The sequence below is a fragment of the Silurus meridionalis genome, chromosome 4 (assembly GCF_014805685.1).
Source record: "Silurus meridionalis isolate SWU-2019-XX chromosome 4, ASM1480568v1, whole genome shotgun sequence".
Classification (NCBI taxonomy): Eukaryota; Metazoa; Chordata; class Actinopteri; order Siluriformes; family Siluridae; genus Silurus; species Silurus meridionalis.
The window spans coordinates 9,711,461-9,731,731 of NC_060887.1; the positions used below are offsets into that span (position 1 = coordinate 9,711,461).

A 20,271-nucleotide genomic window follows, 5' to 3' on the forward strand; every position below is an offset into this window, starting at 1 on the left:
TTGTCTGCCTACTTTAAAAAAGACAAGGCCATAAATTAATTCATATTGCCTACTGTGTTAGTCACTGACCCTGAAATGCATTCCATAGTTATTTTTTTTTAATGGAACAACAGGTCAAAAGAAATTTTTATAATAAAGTGTGGATAATTGTATAGGTGATTAAACTTATACAGAAACCAAGAAAATGAAAGCCAACATTAAATGCTGTTGCATAATACCATTCAGTGCCATCAGTGTCAGCAAGATCTTCTCTGCTGGACTAAACACTACAAAAATCACAGATATTGTGCATGAATGTATTAACTTATTACCAATAGACTATTCCCCTCATTTTATAGTGTTCCTCCCTTAAACTTGGAGTAGAATTTATGCTTTATCTGGCAGTCATGACATATTTTAAGCTCACCTGCACAAACACCAGGTTAAACTTTCTTGAAACTCTGTAAACATGCACCTAGGGAAGTGGTAGCTCAGTGGATAAGATGACCGGAAGGTCATAGTTTTAAATCCCAGCATCACCATGCTGCTGTTGGACTCATGAGCAAGAGGCTTAACCCTCACTTGCTCAGCTGTATAATTGGATAAGGCAAACAGTCTTTATCTCATTTATATCATTGCTCTACCAGCTCTTCCATCCCTCATTCAATTCTTAACCCTCCCTTTACTTTTATCATTCAACCCTTAGCTCATTGTCACACTTGCTGCCTCATTCCATCCTCCACTTCATTCCCTCGCTCCCATACTCCCTCTGCTTACTGGCATCCTCACTCGCTCATTCAGTCCTTGCTGCGCTTATACCTTCACCTCTTTGCTTCCTTCCACCCACACTTGATCCTTTCTTCTGTTGCTCATTCCATTACAACGTTTTCTCAGCGAACTCAAAGACAGAAATAAGCACGAGTGTGGAGGCCAGACACAGTCCAGCACATCCGCCTCCTGTCTCGGGGCTGCAATTATTGTATATTTTGTGTGTTGCACCAATTGCATTGAGACGCTAAGTACGAAAAGGACAGACGGTCATTTCTTCCTAACGCTTGCCAGAGAAGCAGAAGGCCACTCGGGAGAACGTTCGCCTTCAGTCAATATATAATGAGCCTGCTCTCACTGCCTCACATTGCAAAGGCTGGTCCACTTATCATTATTTGTTATTATTCTCAATTTCTGCCTATCGATTTTTGTGGCTCTGCTTCTATACTAAAGGAAGAATAGAATTTTTTTTCACTTCACTTCTCTTTTTCCTATGTCCTGTATTTTTTCTGGAGGCCGTTGTTGACCTGCTCTTGTGCAAGACTGCACTTTCTTTCCCAAGTTTCTCCCCTTCTTTACCTCTCTTCTCTGCTTATCTTTTCTCTATTACTTCTTTTATTTTCGCTTTGCTTATCTCTTTTCTTCCCTTTTCTTCTCTCCTCTCCTCTCTGCTCATCTCATCTGCTCTCCTCCTCCTACACTCTTCTCTTCTCTTCTTTCTCTTCTCTTCTCTTCTCTTCTCTTCTCTTCTCTTCTCTTCTCTTCTTTTTCCTTTCCTTTCCTCCCATCGTTTCCTCCCTACACTTTCTCTGGTCTTTCCTTCATTCCTCTTCTCTGCTTGTCTCTTCTCATCTGCCCCTCTTTGCTATCTCCTCTCTTCTTCTTTCATTTCTCCTTCTCTTTTTCCATTTCTTTCCTTTTCTTCTTTACTCCACTCCTCTCTTCTGTTATCTCCTCTTCACCCCACATCCCTTGTCCTCTCCTATTCCTTTTTGCATCAGCTCATCTCTTGGCTTTTCTCATTTCCTTTATTGGCTGCTCCTGGTCACTATCGATACTCAGTCACCTCTTGTGTTGTCCGGGACCCAACACTGTGACATCTCATCTTCATTTCTGAGACTCCTGGCTTTGATCCATATCCTCTCTTTATATTTTATTCCCTCTGGTTGGTGTAGCATTCAATTTTTGCCCTTCGCTTCACAAAATTTCCCTTCAAACACACTTATCTTCCCAGAAGAGTGGAGGTTATTATAACAGCAAATAGGGACTGGGGATGTTCACGAAGCACATTCCAATCCTATGGTGTCCATAGAGTGTGGATGAGTATCTCATAAAGGTAAGTCCACCCCTCACATTTCAGCAACCATTTTAGTATAATCTTCTCAAGGGATAATACTATAGAAATGAAACTTGAATATATTTTAGAGTACTCAATTCGTAGCTTGCATAGCAGTATAGATTTACTTTCCTCTATTGTCAAAATAGCTGGCGACAAAAGTGTGTACACCCTGTGATAACAGCTGTACTTCATTTAACTATTCCATGCCATTTGACAGGACCATACAAATTTGACCACTGGATGTTCAACATGGCACATCATGGCAAAGGGGTAAGATGATTTGAGAATTAGAATTGAGAATTAGAATTGTTGCTCTCCAAAAAGAGCATCTAGGTTATAAGAAGATCGGTAACACACTGAAACTAACAGTACATTGGCCAGGGTCATACAGAGGTTTTCCAAGAGGGGTTCCACTTGAAACAGGCCTCGCAAGGGTCCATTGGAAATGTCCTGTGGTCTGATGAGACTAAGATTAACTTGATTTGCTTAGATGGTGTCCAGCATTGTGTCTTGCCTACAGTCGATCATGGTGGTGGTAGCGTCATGGTCTGGGGCTGCATGAGTGCAAATATGACATCTGCCTTGCTGAGGAAGCTGAAGGTGATGGAGTGGCCAAGTATGTCCCCTGCAACAACCTGTGCAGCTCTGGTGAATTCCATGCCTAGGAGAATTAAGGCAGTTCTATATATCAGTGGTGCTCACACAAAATAGTGACACTTTGGACACAGTTTTGACATGTTCACTTAGGGTGTACTCACTTTTGTGGCCAGTTATTTAGACATTAATGGCTGTATGTTGAGTTATTTTTAGAGGACAGTAAATCTGTACTGCTCTACAAGCTGCACAATGACTACTCTAAAATATATCCAAGTTTCATTTCTATAGTATTGTCCCTTGAGAACATATAATAAAATGGGTGCTGAAATGTGATCGGTGGACTCACTTTTGTGAGATACTGTAAATAAAGATGTGGTAAAGTGAAGAGAACAGTCTCTATAGAAACTAGACATGTTGGACAGCTTCATCAGCTCTTCAAGCTTCACGCTTCAGTAGGACATGTATTTCTTTGCCTCTCTTCATTTTCGCGTCCTGTCATCTTCCAAGCTCGGTGTTTGTCTCCCCATCTCGGCCTCTCGCCATCCTTCTCTGTCTATATATCATTTTCTCCCTCAACTGTCTCACTTAATAAAGATGAAGAACCCTCGCTAATAGCAGCGTATTAGCTTGTATTAGCTTTTTTGGCATGACCATGGCACGATTAGAGTACTGCAAGGCTTTTCTGTGTCATAACTTTTGACACATATTCAATTATAGAACATTTCCCACAAGCAAAGTTTTACCTAAATGGTAGGTAGGTAGGTAGGTAGGTAGGTAGGTAGATAGATAGATAGATAGATAGATAGATAGATAGATAGATAGATAGATAGATAGATAGATAGATAGATAGATAGATAGATAGATAGATAGATAGATAGACAGACAGACAGACAGACAGACAGACAGACAGACAGACAGACAGACAGATAGATAGACACACAAATAAAGTCTAATGCCTCGTTTCCATGAGCAACTTCTATCTCTTGCTGTACCATTCTGAATAACCAATGTTATAATCTCTCTCTATCTCTGTTTTTCAGCTCTGAAGGACGAGCGGTTTCAGATGGTGCTCTTTACACCACGCCTGGTGCGCATTACGCTGACTAACGTGAGCGTGTCTGACGAGGGTGGCTACTTCTGCCAGCTCTACACAGACTCCACGCACCACCAGGTGGCCACGCTTTCAGTGGTGGTTCCCCCTGAGGTACCCACTGTGGAGGTGAAGAGTGAGGCAGTGGAGGGTGGAGAGGTGGAGCTCACCTGCATGTCAGAAAGAAGCAAACCTCCCGCTACACTGCGCTGGGTCCGGGACCGCCGCGAGATTCCGGGTTAGTGTGTGTGTGTTGCATGAGACTGTGTGCACCATACAGAAAACAAAAATGCTCACTCGTTCATCATTCGGTTGTTCATTTATTCAGTCATCACTCACTCATTCACTCACTCATTCACAGAATCATACATTCGCTCATTTATTCTCTCACTCACTCACTCACTCACTCACTCACTCACTCATTCACTCACTCACTCACTCATCCATTGATTTATTTATTTATTCATTTATTTACTCAGTCACTAAATTGTGCATTCATTCATTCTTTCACAGTATTGTACATTTACTCATACGTTCTTTTTTACTCCCTCTTTCATTCATCTATTCGTTTATTCACTCATCACTCATTCATTTACAAAGTCACTCATTTACCGATTTAGTTTGACTCATTCAAGTCATTTGCTGATTCACATATTAAATTTTCATTTATATACAATCACTCACCCACTCACTGACTGACTCATTTATTCATCCATTCACAGAATCACTCTTTTAATTGTTCATTCATTCATTTGTTCATTCATTCATTCACCAAGCCATACATTTGAATGTATATATTTATGATCGAGCATTAATTCATTTATTTATTCACTAAATTACTCACTAAATCATTACCTTATTCATTCATTAACCAAATTACTAATTTACATGCTCATTCCCCTTTTCATTCTCTCATTCATTCATTTATTCTTTTACTCGCTCAGCCACCATTTTCCCCATTTCCCTACAATTTTTCAGATTTGATCAACACAATTTAGGAAAAACACCACTTTCCCTCGATTTGCTTCCATTACCTGTTCTCTCTCTCTCTCTCTCTCTCTCTCTCTCTCTCTCTCTCTCTCTCTCTCTCCGTCTGTCTGGTTTATCGGTTCTCTTTTCCTAAAAAGGTTGTCTGCCTTTGTACTCGCTCTGCCCGTTGTGTCTCTTTTGTTCTCCTAATCTCTATCATTTGTCTGTCAGAGAATCAGCACACCTCTCTGTTGCTATTTTGTAACACTCCTAGACACATCTGTCCATCTGGCCGTCTGCCTGATTGGTCCCCCGCCACACAGCCCTCTCTCTCTAACACACACACACCTTACACACCATAGACACCTCACACATTCAAAGATAAACAGATAAGCTGTCCCAGCTGTGTGCCAGAGGCGGTACCCAGGTGCTTGTGTGTGTTAAATACTTTACGTTGCCCCTGTCTGCACTGTCTCTCTCGCTCTTTTACTGTTATCACTTATCTTTCATCATCCCTACCAATTGTCCCTACTACTCACTCTGTTTTATAGGCATGACAAATTATAAAATATTTGTATTGACAAATCTTGGATTTAAATTATGCAACTATAAAAAAATAAAAAAAGAATGAAATTGATAATCGCAAAAAGTCAGTAAAATTGTAATGGGTGCGCATACCTCACTACATTATTCCTATCTTTCTCTCTTCCTCTCCCCCTCTCTCTTTGTCTCTCTTTCTGGCTATTATTACGGATTACAGGAGTAATTAGTTGCGCTAAATCCCTATTAAATACCTCGAATGAATGTTTTACTCATCTGCAAAAGCAAACACTGCAAAATCCCCATGCCTCTATACACTCCAATATTTATTTATCTTATTAGGGGTATGTAAGAGACAACAGGTCACACTAAACAGCATTTCGACTGAGTGACACATTTTCTTTTTCATTGTAGCAGTTAAAGCAAAGTACAAGAACATTAGCTGTAATACGGTCAATTATTTGAGTTTTAATTATAAGTCATGTTTCTCCTGTGATTATTGCAAGGCTTTACATAGGACTACACATTTACTACTACATTTACAAGGGATTAATGTGTTTAGAAGATCCCCAGGCCTCCTCACTTCACCTACATCAGTTCCTAACTTCATGGTGTCTGAATGAAATCTCACAAATCTCCAAAATCTAGTGGAACTTCTTCCCAGAAGAATGGAGGTTATTATAACAGCAAATGGGGACTACATGTGGAATTGGATGGACAAAAAGCACTGCAATTTTATAGCTAGGTGTCTACAAACGTTTGCCCATTTCTGCTAACCTACTGGAGGTTGGAATCATTTCATTGGGAATGAGCGCTGTCTTTGTAGTTTCTTGTAGACAAGTATTTTTGTAGTAAATCCCTAAAGATTAAAATAATAAAAAGCAATAACTAAATAGGAAAAAGGAGAGACGGTTGTGCACGATGCACAGTAAACACAAAAGTGCTGATGTCTGTCCGTCTGTTTCTCAGGTGTGGTGTCTCAGCAGGAGAACGGAAAGACAGTGAGCATATCCAACACCATACGGCTTCCTGTGGAAAGGAAGGACAACGGTGCTGCTCTCAGCTGTGAGGCTTCTCACCCGGCCCTTGTGGGACAAAAGCGAGTCCGCCATTACCGCCTGGATGTCCACTGTGAGAGTTTTAACTTTATTTATTTATTTATTTTTGAACTAAATCTAGTAGATTTCCTTGCACAGGTTAGTATTAAAACTTGCAGTCTTTACAAGAATAAACCGGAGCTGCAATTTTATTGCTTTTGCACTGTAAAAGGAAACAATGGGCACTGCTAATCACAGCCCATTAGCGCTAGTTATTAGCCCACGGAATAGCCATCTGCTAAAGCCTGTACTCTTGGCAGGATTTTAAAGGCAATTGCCTCTAATTACGTTGTTGCCTGATTACAGACAAAGAAGCGACGTAATATCTGTGTCTATGTGTGACGATTGGCAACGTGCACGTAGAGCTCAACTACAAAGCGCTACAACAAGCTCTTCATGTTCTCTCTTCCTGTCTCTTTGCAGTTGCCCCGACGGTGAGGATCAGCCCCCCTCAGGGCATTCTGCGAGAGGGGGACTCACTCAGCCTTGCTTGCATTGTCACTGGAAATCCACTGTGAGTGTGTACACGCGTGGTTGTGTGTTGTGCTTATGGATTTACAATCATGGTTGCCAGATATATATCCCCCCCTAATAGATCCTCCATGCTCAGAAGATCAGCCCAATCCAGATGAAAAGCTCATGAGAAGCTCAACGGGAGCCAAAAGCAGATTCAGAGATCTCAGATTTAGGGTGACTTGTACCTAGCATTTGATTTTCTTTTTTCCTTTTTTTTTTCCTATCCAACCCATTCTGAAGTGAATTGAAAAGGCTGTGAGTTTAGAGCCATTAAAGCCCTCTGCAGTCTTGTAAGTAAAGTGAGGACCGAAGGATAGATGTAGGGAAAATGTGCCAGCATTCGTTTTTTTCATAGGGTGCAGTGTCTGGGTGGGGGTTGGGGGTGACAGACGACAGATGGAGTGGAGAGAAGTGATGGACTTGGAAAGGCTCTTGAGGATGAGAATGTAGGAAGGATACTTGGATAAGTGTGCTGGCCAGACAGAATGAGATGACTACAGGTTAAGTTTGAGGGCGTAAAGGAAAATGGTGTGCACGTGGAGAGTAAGGCTTGTAAAGGTGAATGAGTGAGAGGCCGAGACGGAGACAGCAATTCACAAGCCCTGAGCTCACACCACACTGAGTGCATCACTCCGTTATAGAGCTATAATGATTCTGCTCCTCTGACATTAATCACCAATTAAACCCTGTCCACTGTTGTTGCCGAGGTGTGTTTATTAGTAGCCTACAGCTGTTTGTTAGGTCCTGCCTGTGCGGACATGATTGTGTAAGTGTGTGAGTGTGTTTGTGTGTGTGTATGTGCGTGACACAGGATGTGAATCCTGGACAGGCTTTAATTAAAAGTGTCCAGGAGGATTATTGGCAGAGCTGATAGAGGGATTGTAATCTAGCCAGGAACGGATGACGGATAAAGCTCTTTTTCAGCCATTGGGAAGAGAACAGGCTCGTGGAATCGCATCGCAGATTTGACGGTGTGCGCCTTCCATGATCTGTCAGCGTTCAGGGTCTTTGTACTACAGCTTTCCATGAGTTATCTCGCTGGTCTCGACATCAGGGTCCATATGTATTCACACTTGCAATGGGATTTCGGATTTTCCGCTCACCCGGGATGCTCATGCCGAGGTTTAGTGTAGGTTGATGTTTTAGTCGGTTGATCCGAGACCTGCACGCGCAAGCGCCATATCATGCAAAATGTGAATTGTGAATCGACTCGTAAGCAAATCGTGAAATGTGGTGAGGTTCTGTTCGAAATGTTCTCAGTGCTCGCAAATGGGAACCTGGCGTCTTTTTCTCTTTAAGTGTTTACGTTTCATGATGACCGTATGACCATTTGACCCTGGTCAAAATCGTGAAGTACAAAGCACAGTTTGTAGTCATCAATAGTCATTAAAGATGTCCAGGCAAATGCTTTTTTAATGACTGTTCAGTAATGTATCACATCACATTATCACATTATATAGCACTGGATGCTGGTATCAGTTTTTGGTATCCAGTTCCAGTAGGCAAAGCAAGGCAAGGCAAGTTTATTTGTATAGCACATTTCATACACAGAGGTCATTCAAAGTGCTTTACATAGAAATGAGAAAAAACAATATATATATATATATATATATATATATATATATATATATATATATATATATATATATATATATATATATATTACGAGAAATAAAATCAAAATAAAAACAAAGATACATGAGAATTTAAAATAAAATAAATGTGAGTTTAATAAAATAAAATAAAAGTGATTTGAATTTAAAAGTGCAGTCGGTGTGAAGCAGCACAGTGCTCATTCAGTAAATGCAGAGTTAAACAGATGTGTTTTTAATCTAGATTTAAACGTGTCTACTGTTGAAGCAGATCTGATCCCTTCTAGCTACAGGTGGCATAATAGCTAAATCATTTACATTTACGGCATTTGGCAGACGCCCTTATCCAGAGCGACTTACAACTGAGCAGGGGAGGGTTTTAGGGCTTTGCTCAAGGGCCCAGCAGTGGCAGCTTGGTGGTGGTGGGATTTGAACCTGTGATCTTCTGATCCAAAGCCCAATGCCTTAACCACTGAGCTAACACTGAGCTAAATGCTGACGCACCTCGTTTTGAATGAACCCTTGGTATTTCAAACTAAAATAATCCTGATGATCTGAGTAATCTGTTAGGTTTATATTCAGTTAGCATATCTGTCATGTATTTCGGTCCTAAGCCATGAAGTGATTTATAAACGAGTAACAATACTTTAAAATCTATTCTAAATTTAACAGGAAGCCAGTGTAAGGACCTGAGCACTGGAGTAATGTGCTCAGATATTTTGGTTCTGGTCAGAATTCTGGCAGCAGCGTTCTGTATGAGCTGCAGATGTCTAATGGTCTTTTTAGTAGGGATTAAGGATGTGCATCTACTAGGAGTGTAACAGTACACAAAATTTACTCCGGTACGTAACTCTTAAGCAATGGTTCTGATCAATTTCGGTACGGTTAGAAATGAAGAAATGCAAAACACGACATTGCGTTTTTTATTAACGCAGTTTATTATTATTAACATTTGTGATCATCAACATTTTAACAATTTCATATTTAAAACAATATTAAATTAAATGCCTGCTGGGAAAATAATATGTAAAATAATATTTTATATTCTATAAAAATTAAATAGAATAAATCAAATTAATGCAATCAACCTTTTTATTATATTGATTAAATTAAGTAATTAATTAAATTGGCACAAATTAAATTGATTACAATTAAATAAATGGAAAAAATTTACATTTGTTAGACCCCATTTGGGTAATATTATTTAACATTTAAAATTACATTTTCTAAAGATATTCTACTTAACCGTTCTACTTATTTTAGCAGACTTTAACAAGTGTCTTTATTCTTCCATCCGTTATTCATTCACTTCCCTCGATATGTGGAACTGTCAAAATGTTCTCCTTTTTAAAAGAAATTCTTGAAGCTGGACGTAAAACGCTAAAGAATCCATAGTGCTAGCGTTAGCCACTAGCCACTTCCTGGTTAACGGCTGACGCTAGCACTATGGATTATTTAGTGTTTTCATGCATGCGCAAAACAAATCTTATTTCCGGTACGAAATGAGTAGCCACAGTTACACTTCGCTAACTGTAGTTTCTATTTTTTTTATTTCTTTGTATTTGCTGTGTATGTTTTCAAGTTTATTAAATAAAATTACAATGCACTCAAAGTGCACGGCTAAACAAACTTGCAGTCCACCACTTAATATGTTACTGAGGGAACTCAGATAACAACTATGTTCCGCATGTAAAAAGGACTGCATTCGGTACACATATACCGAACTAAAAGCCCTGTACTGAGAAACTTTGGTACGAATATGTGTAACATTACACCCCTAGCATTTACATAACTGAGGTCAATGCAATTTGCATCTTGACACCCTTGTCCAGGGACTCTATCCAGAGATCAATGAATAAATCTACACTGGTACACTAGATTACAAACTTAAGACAAATCCACCTACAACTGATTTTTTAATGTTAAAGACTAAGCAAACCTGGAATAGTGCTAGTTTAAGTGTTTTAGGAAAAGGTGGGTCTTCACTTGTCACTTGAAGATAGACAATGACTTCACTGTTCGGACATCTAGTGAAAGTTAATTGTACCACCTCGGTGCCAGAACAGAAAAGAGCCTTGAGGTATAATTACCTCTTACCTTAAAAGAAGGTAATACCAGTCGAGCAGTGCTGGAGGATCTCAGACAGCGTGGTGCAGTGCGAGAAGTGATGAGGTCTCTGAGGTTAGAGGGTGCTGGCCCATTTTTGGCTTTGTAGGCAAGCATCAGTGTTTTGAATCTGAGACATTCAGCTACCGAATACCAGTGGAGGGAGCGCAGCAGTGGGGTGGTGTAGGAGAACTTGGGCAGGTTGAACACGTTGCGCAGCTGCGTTTTGGATCATTTGCAGTGGACGAATGGCGTTCAGAGGAAGACCCGCCATCAGAGAGTTGCAGTAGTCCAGTTTTGTAATGACAAGAGACTGAACAAGCATCTGAGCAGCCTGTAAGGACAGAAATGGTCGAATCCTTCTAATGTTGTAGAGAAGGAACCGACAAGAACGAGTCACATTAGCAACATGTGTGGAGAAGGACAGTAGATCGTCCATAGTTACTTAAAGATTGCAAGCAGTGGCAGGGGAGAGCAGATAGTTATGTATGGATTTTCCGAGATCCTGACCTGGAGATGAATCACCTGGGATGACCGGCAGTTCGGTTTTGCTGGGATTGAGTTTCAGTTGACGCGCACTCATCCACAAAGATGCTGTATGTACACCAGGAATGCCAAAGCAGTGCAATCTGATTTTAATCGGATTTAACACAGTGTGATTCAATGCAATATGATGCAATAGAAAAAAAAATATGATGCCATGCAATTCAATATGGTACAGATAGTTCAGACAGACAGCAAATCAATTTACTTTAAGTGCCATTTGACTTCTTAAGAATGGCGCTTTCACAAACACGCTTTTGTAGTGCAAAAAAAAAAAAAGCAAAGGTTAAACCAGATGATCTTTTCCTGTTCTGTTTCCAGAAGGATGCAGCTCTACCTCTGCCATGCTAATCTTTACTCTATGTGATACTCAGAGAATGCATCGGTCTCTGTAGTGTCGTAATACGCCACAACAATAATATATGAATAAATTAACTGATGCAAATATGTTACAAATAATGCATTGCGATCCAAATGCCAACTTATATTCAATTCAATTCAATTCATTTTTATTTGTATAGCGCTTTTAACAATGAACATTGTCTCAAAGCAGCTTTACACAGATAATGTGGTGATTAAACGTAAATATGTTCTTTGTAAGTAAGTTTGTCCCTGATGAGCAACTGTGGCAAGGAAAAACTCCCCGAGATGGCATAAGGAAGAAACCTTAAGAGGAACCAGACTCAAGAGGGAACCCATCCTCATCTGGGTTGCACCAAATGTCCATTTGAAGCAGATATACAAAGTTGCGGGGTACAGTGATGACGATCAGAAGCAAACTGCACTCCCGGGTCAGTGCAGCAGACCGCCGACACCAACTACAGTCCAATCCGTCCTCAAAGCACCTGTTCTACTCCGGAATTATATGGAACCACCCAAGGTGTTGATGAGAGACCGTCCCAAGCTGCACAGAAGTGTGAAGATCCACGGAGGGAGAGGGGCAGGAACAGTGGTCACTGGAACCTCAGGAGCATGTTTAACTCGACCGAGAGAGAGAGAGAGAGAGAGAGAGAGAGAGAGAGAGAGAGAGAGAGAGAAGGATATGGATTATTAAGTGTCCCTATTGGTGTATGAAAGTTAATGTCACTGTGCAGTTTGGACTCCGCAAGACTCGCTATGGCAGCATAACTAAAAGGGAGAACCAGAAGGTAACACAGACATGAGGGATCTCTGGGATAAGAGACGACCCACCACACCACCGTCAACAAACCCGAGTGAACGTGTGAATGTGAGGGGACGACAGCATACAAATATACCAGTTCACCAAACACTCTATATCCATGCTCCCTCCAGATCTGAGCCTTTACCTAAGAAAAATCTACTGATAAAAGGCTTGACTAAATAAATAAGTTTTCAACCTCGACTTGAACACTGAGACTGTGTCCGAGTCCCGAACACTGGTTGGAAGGTTGTTCCATAACTGTGGGGCTTTATAAGAGAAAGATCTGCCCCCTGCTGTAGTCTTCATTATTTGAGGAACCAACAGATAGCCAGCACCTTTTGATCTAAGTAGGCGTGGAGGATCATACTGGTACAGAAGTTCACTCAGATACTGTGGTGCGAGACCGTTAAGTGCTTTATACGTCAGTAGTAATATTTTATAATCAATGCGAGATTTGATTGGGAGCCAGTGTAGATTGATTAAAACAGGGGTGATGTGGTCGTATTTCCTAGATTCCTTATATCCGATGCACATTTTTTAAAATCGATGCATAACATCAATCACTTTTATGCCAATGCACCAATGCAAATCAGTACATCTTCCTGTCCATAATATGGATCTATCCATTATTCTTGAAATCAGAAAAGGTTCTTGGTCTGTCGGTTTGGGAAGACGCTTGAAAAAATTTATAAAAATCTAGAATCTAAAGATTCAAATACAAATGCATAAACTAAAGGGCAACTTTTTTCCATTAGTTAATGCTCCATGCAGAACATCTCTATAATGCAATAAACAATTCCAGATCTCCAGAGGAATCATCCCAAATGAGAGGTTTTATCTTTAGTCTTTGTGTTATGTTAAATCTCTGACAATGTTTTCTCTCTGTTCGTCTTTAGGCCACGGGACATTCACTGGTCGCGAGTAAATGACACTCTGCCTGAGAGGGCAGAAATTTCCGGCACCACCCTGGTCATGTCACGCCTTAGCCAAACGCACAACGGCACCTACCTGTGTCAGGCGCACAACAATTACGGCCGTGCAGCTGACCAGTACTCACTGCTGGTGTATGGTAAGTGGTAATACCATCCATAATGGTCAGAATCTTAGTACTGGAATTGTACAACCATTTCTTACACATTTGGTTTTGAGATCCAAAGTTAATAAGGAGATGATTCTAAAATTTCAACTTCAATTTTCTAATATCTACATCTAGTTGGATTAAACAACCTTTTTATGAGGGAAAGTATAAAATGAAGAGAAAGAAAGGATCTGTTCATGAGACAAAGCATTTAAACTTATAGGTCAAGTATGCACAAGATAGTATGATGACTAGGGATTGCGGAACAGCTCAGCTTGTGGAACAGGCACACTGCAGCAGAATGACTCCCAGAAGTCTACAGAAACATTTTCTCTTCTAGTTTACAGAGAAATTACTTGAAAGGAACTTTGTCATGCAGTAAGAGAATGAAAAACATACTGCTAACTCAAAAAAGGACTTCATCAAGAAGAAAAAAAATAAGGTTTTAGACAGGTGATTTTAAACCACATGAGCTGTATTTCAGCTCCTGAGGAGGAAGCCGAAGAAAAGAAAAATACGTCCCAGGTCCAGGCCTAAAAAAGCCTCACAAGTGCAGCAGTTTGGTAAAAATAACTCAACTAGATGTAACTATCAGAAAATGACAGCTAAAGTTCTGAGCTCTCCTTCGTATTCATCTTCAAACATTTTGACCATTTTAATAAGAACCAATTTTAGCCAATCATGTGGCAGCAGCACAGTGCCGAAAAGGAATCATACAGAAACCGGTCAAGAACATAATTTATGACATGTTTATATTTCAAGCACCGTGATAAGGGGATTATGATTAGTTAAATCTCACCGGATCTTTTAAAAGTGTTTATCTGAGATATCTTAAGATGATTTTTCTGCTCACAGTGGTTGTCAAGAGTGGTGATTTGAGTTACCACAACCTTGAGCAAGTCTCAGCTCTTTGATCAGCAAGGTGTTTCTACCTGCAGAATAACTGCTCAATGGATTTTTCTGAATTCTGTTAAAACCCAAAGAGATTGCTGCAATCCCAGAAGATCAGCAATTTCTGGAATGCAGTTTGATTGAAACCAGCCTGTCTAGCACCAAGAACCACAACATGGTCCCCATTTCCATGTTTGGTGTGAATGCATTGTGCTGTTGCTAGGTGATTCGAAAATTGCATGAATGACCCCTGAATTATTTCTGAATGGTAGTTACACAACCCCCAACATACCCAACACACAACATATGAGGTATATTCTTATCAAATACACATCCCACATTTAACCATTTAAACACACATTGCACACAAAGTACCCTTTGAGAACGATATGGGGTCTGTTCCTGAGTGTTTCCTGCCATGCATATAAATGTCAGTCCGTCTTCCACCCACCCAAACAGCCCATGATCTAAACAGAGTACGAGGAGGTGATGCAACACTGATGCTGACTTTAGGCGTTACACCTTTCACCGTGCCTGATTTATTATTGAGAAGTTATGTAAGGGATTAGGTCTCTGGAGGCAGCGTCCTCCCTTGCGCTTTCATTTTTTCCCCTGCTCTGTCTTTGCGCGGTGGAGTCAGCCGTCAAGCGTTGCTCCTTAATGAGGCAGCTCAGTGAGCACAGGTGGGCGGGAATGCCATCTTTCATCCGGCTGCCACCCGTTCGCGCCCTTGTCTTCGTTGCTCTGTTTGGTGCAGCCAAGTAGGCAATTCCGAGTCTCATTTGATGATTTGTCCATGCTTAACAGAGCATATCCTCTTGTTGTTTTTACCTTTTTCTTCTGGAGTGGACAACAGAAAAAATGGTGTACATATACGTATGGGTGAGTGGATGTTGGGACCTGAGTGACAAATCACAAATGTAGAACTCGCCCTTCAGAACTCAGTGTGTGAGGGGTGGAAAAGAAGGACAGAGGAGATATGCGTATTTTTGGCAGAGCTTTGTCTTGTATCCTTTTTATTTCATAGCAAGTTCTTTTTTTTTCCTCAAGATTCAGCTTACTTAAGGAAACCAACAAAAAATACACAAGCTCGCTCGGCAGCTTGTTTTTAAAGTTCAAGTTCAAGGCTTCATTTTGCTTCTGGGAGCTCCGCAGGCTCCGTCTCTGTCTAGTTTCTTGATGCCTACTGAGAGGAAAAACAATCATATAAATAAGCTGTCGGTAACAACAACGCGAGTGAAAAAAACACTCTTTACCTGTCAGATCAGCCCAACTCTTCTCTTCCATATCAGGAAAAAGAGAGGATGGAGAAAAACCTGATAGGATCCTGAAAGGTGAAGCAGAAAGCGAATGGACAGGGAGGAGAAAAAAGAAGAGCAGATGATGAATGGGTAGAAAAAGCTGTGCAAGTGACAGCGTAGGGAGAGGGCCCTCAATCTTCCATGCTTCTTTGCTCTGAATCAAAAAACCTTTTTTTGTCAGGATGGTGCTTCTAGCTGGGATGCTCTAAAGCAAAGAAAATGAAGCCAATTTGTGTTGTAGGTTTCTTTTGCAGCATCGGTTTAATAGAGGCATCGGAAATAGGAAACAAAATATGAATGATTGTAGAGGGAAAGGAGCAAACTGAGCTGCAAAGAAAAAGGTAAAGGTGCTTTTTACTTGTCACATGTACATTACAGCACAGTGAAATTCTTTTTCCACATATCCTAGCGATGTTAGGAAGCTGGGGTCAGAGCACAGGGTCAGCCATGATACAGCACCGCTGGAGCACAGAGGGTCAAGGGCCTTGCTTAAGGACCAAAGAGTGGCAGCTTAACATTACTTGAGCTTGAACATTTGAGATCAGTAACCCAGTGCTTAACCACTTACCTACCACTTCCCATAAAAGGGTAAACGAATTTAAAAAAGGTAGAAAAATACCTTTTGATAGAGGTATGATGAACTGAAGACTAAGTTTAATCTAACCCAATAAACCTACTGTAGAACCTAGAACAATAAATCCAGAAAAAGTTAGCAGACTTGACCTTGAAATTGGTCAGTAAAACATTATCTGAAACTTATTTACCCCTCGCCTTCGTCATTTATATTAAAAACAACCTAATATAATATATGTCCCCTTGTGATTTGACCCTTAAAGGCCTGCCTGCACAAGACTTGCTGAAGATTTGCTGTGGTATTGAGCACCAAGACAGTCCTTATAGTCTGTTATGTGGGTATATGTGGCCTCCATGGATAGGACTTGTTTGTCTGGCACATCCCACAAATCCTCTTTTTCTTTTGGCTGCTCCTGTTAGGGGACGCCACAGCAGATTATCCATCTCCATACTAACCTACATCTGCCTCTTTCAAACCAACTACCAGCAAGCCTTCCCTCACTACATCCATAAACCTCCTCCTTGGTCTTTCTCTTTTCCTCCTTCCTAGTGGCTCCATCCTCAGCATTCTTCTACCGATATACCCCATGTCCCTCCTCTGCACATGTCCAAGCCATCACAATCACGCCTCCCTCACCTTGTCTCCAAAACGTCCTACATGCACTGCCCCTCTAATAAACTTATTTCTAATCCTGTCCACCATGAAAATCTCAGCATCTTCAGTTTTGCTACCTCCAGCTCTGTTTCCTGTCTTTTAGTTAATGCCACTGCAACATCGCAAGTCTCACCACAGTCTTATAAACCTTCCCTTTCACTTTTGCAGATACTCTTCTATCACAAATCACTCCTGCTATCACTCTTCTTCACCCACTCCACCCTGCCTGCACTCTTTTCTTCACTTCACTAACACACTCTCCATTACTTTGCACTGTTAAACCCAGGTACCTGAATTCATCCACCTTCTCCACCTCTTCTCCTTGCAACTGCACCACTCCACTGCCCTCTCTTATTCACACACATGTACTCTGTCTTACTCCTACTGACTTTCATTCCCCTTCTCTCCAGCGCATACCTCCACCTCTCCAGGCTCTTTTCAACCTGCCCCCTACTCTTATCACAAATCACAATATCATGCGCAAACATCATAGTCCACGGATACTCCTGTCTGACCTGTCCATTACCACTGGAAACAGGAAAGGGCTCATAGCCGATATTTGATGCAGTCCAACTTCCGCCTTGAACCAGTCTGTCAAGTGACTACACACTTCACTTGCTATCACACTGTCCTCATACATTTCCTGCACCACCCTCACATACTTCTCTGCCATACTTCTCTATCAATATTCTCAAAGCAAATAATGCATCTGTGGTGCTCTTCCTCGCCATGAACCGATACTTTTGCTCACAGATGGTCACCTCTTCTCTTAGACTGGCTTTCACTACTCTTTCCCATAACTTCATGGTGTGACTGATCAAATTTATTCCCCTGTAGTTGGTGCAGGTCTGCACATCTCCCTTATTCTTGAAGATTAGTACCAGCACACTCCTGCTGTATTCCTCGGGCATCCTCTCACCTTCCAAAATTGTGTTGAACAACCTTAAAAACCAGGCCATCTCTCCTGAACATCTCCATGCTTCTACCAGTATGTCATCCGGTCCAAATGACTTTCTACTTTTCATCCTCTTAATCGCTGCTCTCACTTCCTTCTTACTAATCCTATCCACTTCCTGCTTCACCATCTCCACATCATCCAACCTTCTCTCTCGCACATTTTTCTTTTTCATCAGCTGCTCAAAATACTCCCTTCATCTTCTCAACACACTCTCCTCACTAGTCAACACATTTCCATCTGCATTTTTTATTGGTACAGATCCTTTAATCGGTACAAATTATTTGCTCCTTCTTAAGTGTCTAACTTCTCATACAGAAACTTATATGCCTTTACCTTTGCTTTCGCCACATCCCTCTTCACCTGCTTCCACATCTCCTTGTACTCCCACCTACTTTTCTCATCTCTTTGTTGATCCCAATTTTGTTTCGCCAACCTCTTCCTCCTTATGCTTTTCCACCACCACGTCTCTTTGTCTTATTTTCTCTTTCCAGATGTCACACCAAGTACCTTCCTAGCTGTTTTCCTTATCACTCCTGCAGTAGTTGTCCAATCATCTAGCACCTCTTCATCACCACCAAGTCCCTGTCTGACCTCTTTTCTGTATCTCGCACTACAGTCTTCCTACCTCAGTTTCCACCATCTTATTCTTTTTTTAGTTCTCCCTCTTCTCCTCTTATTCTTCACCTCTAAAGCCAACCTACAGACCACCATCCAATGCTGTCTAGCTACACTGTCCCCTGCCAACACCATACAGTCTCCAATCTCCTTCAGTTTGCATCTCCTGCATAGAATATAGTCTACCAGTGTACAGGTTCCTCCCCTCTTATACACCCTATACTCCTCCTTCTTAAAATAAGTGTTCACTGCCATTTCCATCTTTTTAGCAAAACCTAACACCATTTGCCCTTCCACATTCCTTCCACATATGCCCTTCCACATTTCTCTTCTTAAGGTCATACCTACCCATCACCTCCGCATCACTTCTGTTGCCTTCACCAACATGGCCATTGAAGACTTCCCCATCTTTCATTTCTAGGTACACTCTCCACCACTTCATCTAACTCACTCCTAACTCACATTTTTCCTTTTCCTCCAACTCACAACCCACTTGTGGAGCATAGGCACTGATAACATCACCCCTTAAACTTCCAGCTTTATGTTTTATCATCCTATCAGAATCTTATTTCACCTCCTCTACACTCTTACTGTACCCTTCCTTAAGGAACACCCCTACACCATTTCTCTTTCCATCCACACCATTGTGGATGGCATGGTGTGATGGCAATCAAATCAAGAGAATATAGAGGCCAGTAGAACACTGTGACACCTTGTGTTGATGTGGGTTGCCCTGTTTAAAAAAGGAGACTGCCAATAGAAAATACTGTTTCTCTGAAGGGGTGGACTTGTTCTGCAGCATTGTATAGGTAAGTGGTACATGTCAAAGTAACAGCCACATGAACAAAAGGACCCAAGGTTTCCTATCCCGGAGATTATACCGCCTCCACTGGCTTGCCATCTTCCCATATTGCATACTAATGACCTTCCCATAATGCATCTCTTTTTCAGACAATCTACACATACACACAAGGCTGCACACACAGTCACAGGGAGCATCGACCTTCATAAGTCAGTGTGCAAAAAGACATCATCCTGCGTACATCGAGAGCTGTGCAACTGGTGCTATTCTGACCATTTGTGTTACCACGTCTGTGATTTCATCATAGACAGCAAGTTTGAACAAAGAGCAAACATGAAATTCTGCATGAAACTAGGCAAATCTGCCACAGAGAAGTTTTACATGATTGGGAAGTTTACCCTTCTTAAAGATAGAGATCCAGCTCAAAGGTTGCTGTTTTGACACCATTGCAGAGATCAAGTGTGAATCAAATCTTATACTACCTCATACACACAGCAATTTATATGATGTACCAATAAATCAATGGACCAAAACACCTTCTTTAATTGCTCTGTGGTCCAATTCTCATTGGAGGTGCTTTTGGTGATTTACAGGAGTCAGCAAAGGCTTTTTGTCTTGTCTGTAGCTACACAGCTCCATAAGCATTACATTTATGGCATTTGCCATTTGCCCTTATTCAAAACGTTTTATATTTATCTCATTCATACAACCGAGCAGCTATGGGGTTAAGGCCATTGCTCATGGCAGCTTGGTGTGGCTGGGATTTGAACTCACAACCTTCGATCCGAAGTCTAAAGCTACATTAGCTCTTACCGAATGGGCTTGCCTTTGCTCCCTATGAGCATCTGTGAGCCTTGAGTGTCCTTGATCATGTGGCTCCCTAGTTCTCCAATCTTGGACCACTTTTTGGTAGCTTCTATCATTACATTTACTGAGGGGACCACACAAGACAAAAAACAAAAACTGTTTTCGAAATGCTTCCTGATTTTTCCTGCTTCCAACATAGTGATTTTCAGATTTGACTGCTCACTTGCTGCTTAATATATTCCACCCTGGTGGCATTATAATGAGATAATCAATGTTCTTCCTGTCACCTGTCA

At 41.1% G+C, this 20,271-nt stretch overlaps 1 protein-coding gene across 3 annotated transcripts in view; it reads left to right on the forward strand.

Moving 5' to 3' along the window:
- cadm4 (cell adhesion molecule 4) overlaps positions 1-20,271 on the forward strand; it is a 198,901-nt gene that overhangs the window by 164,015 nt on the left and 14,615 nt on the right. For all 3 annotated transcript variants that reach the window (XM_046846975.1, XM_046846974.1, XM_046846976.1), the window contains exons 3-6: positions 3,724-4,011; positions 6,252-6,413; positions 6,803-6,893; positions 13,195-13,367. In XM_046846975.1, the coding sequence (XP_046702931.1) occupies positions 3,724-4,011; positions 6,252-6,413; positions 6,803-6,893; positions 13,195-13,367 (714 nt within the window). The remainder of the gene's footprint in view (positions 1-3,723; positions 4,012-6,251; positions 6,414-6,802; positions 6,894-13,194; positions 13,368-20,271) is intronic.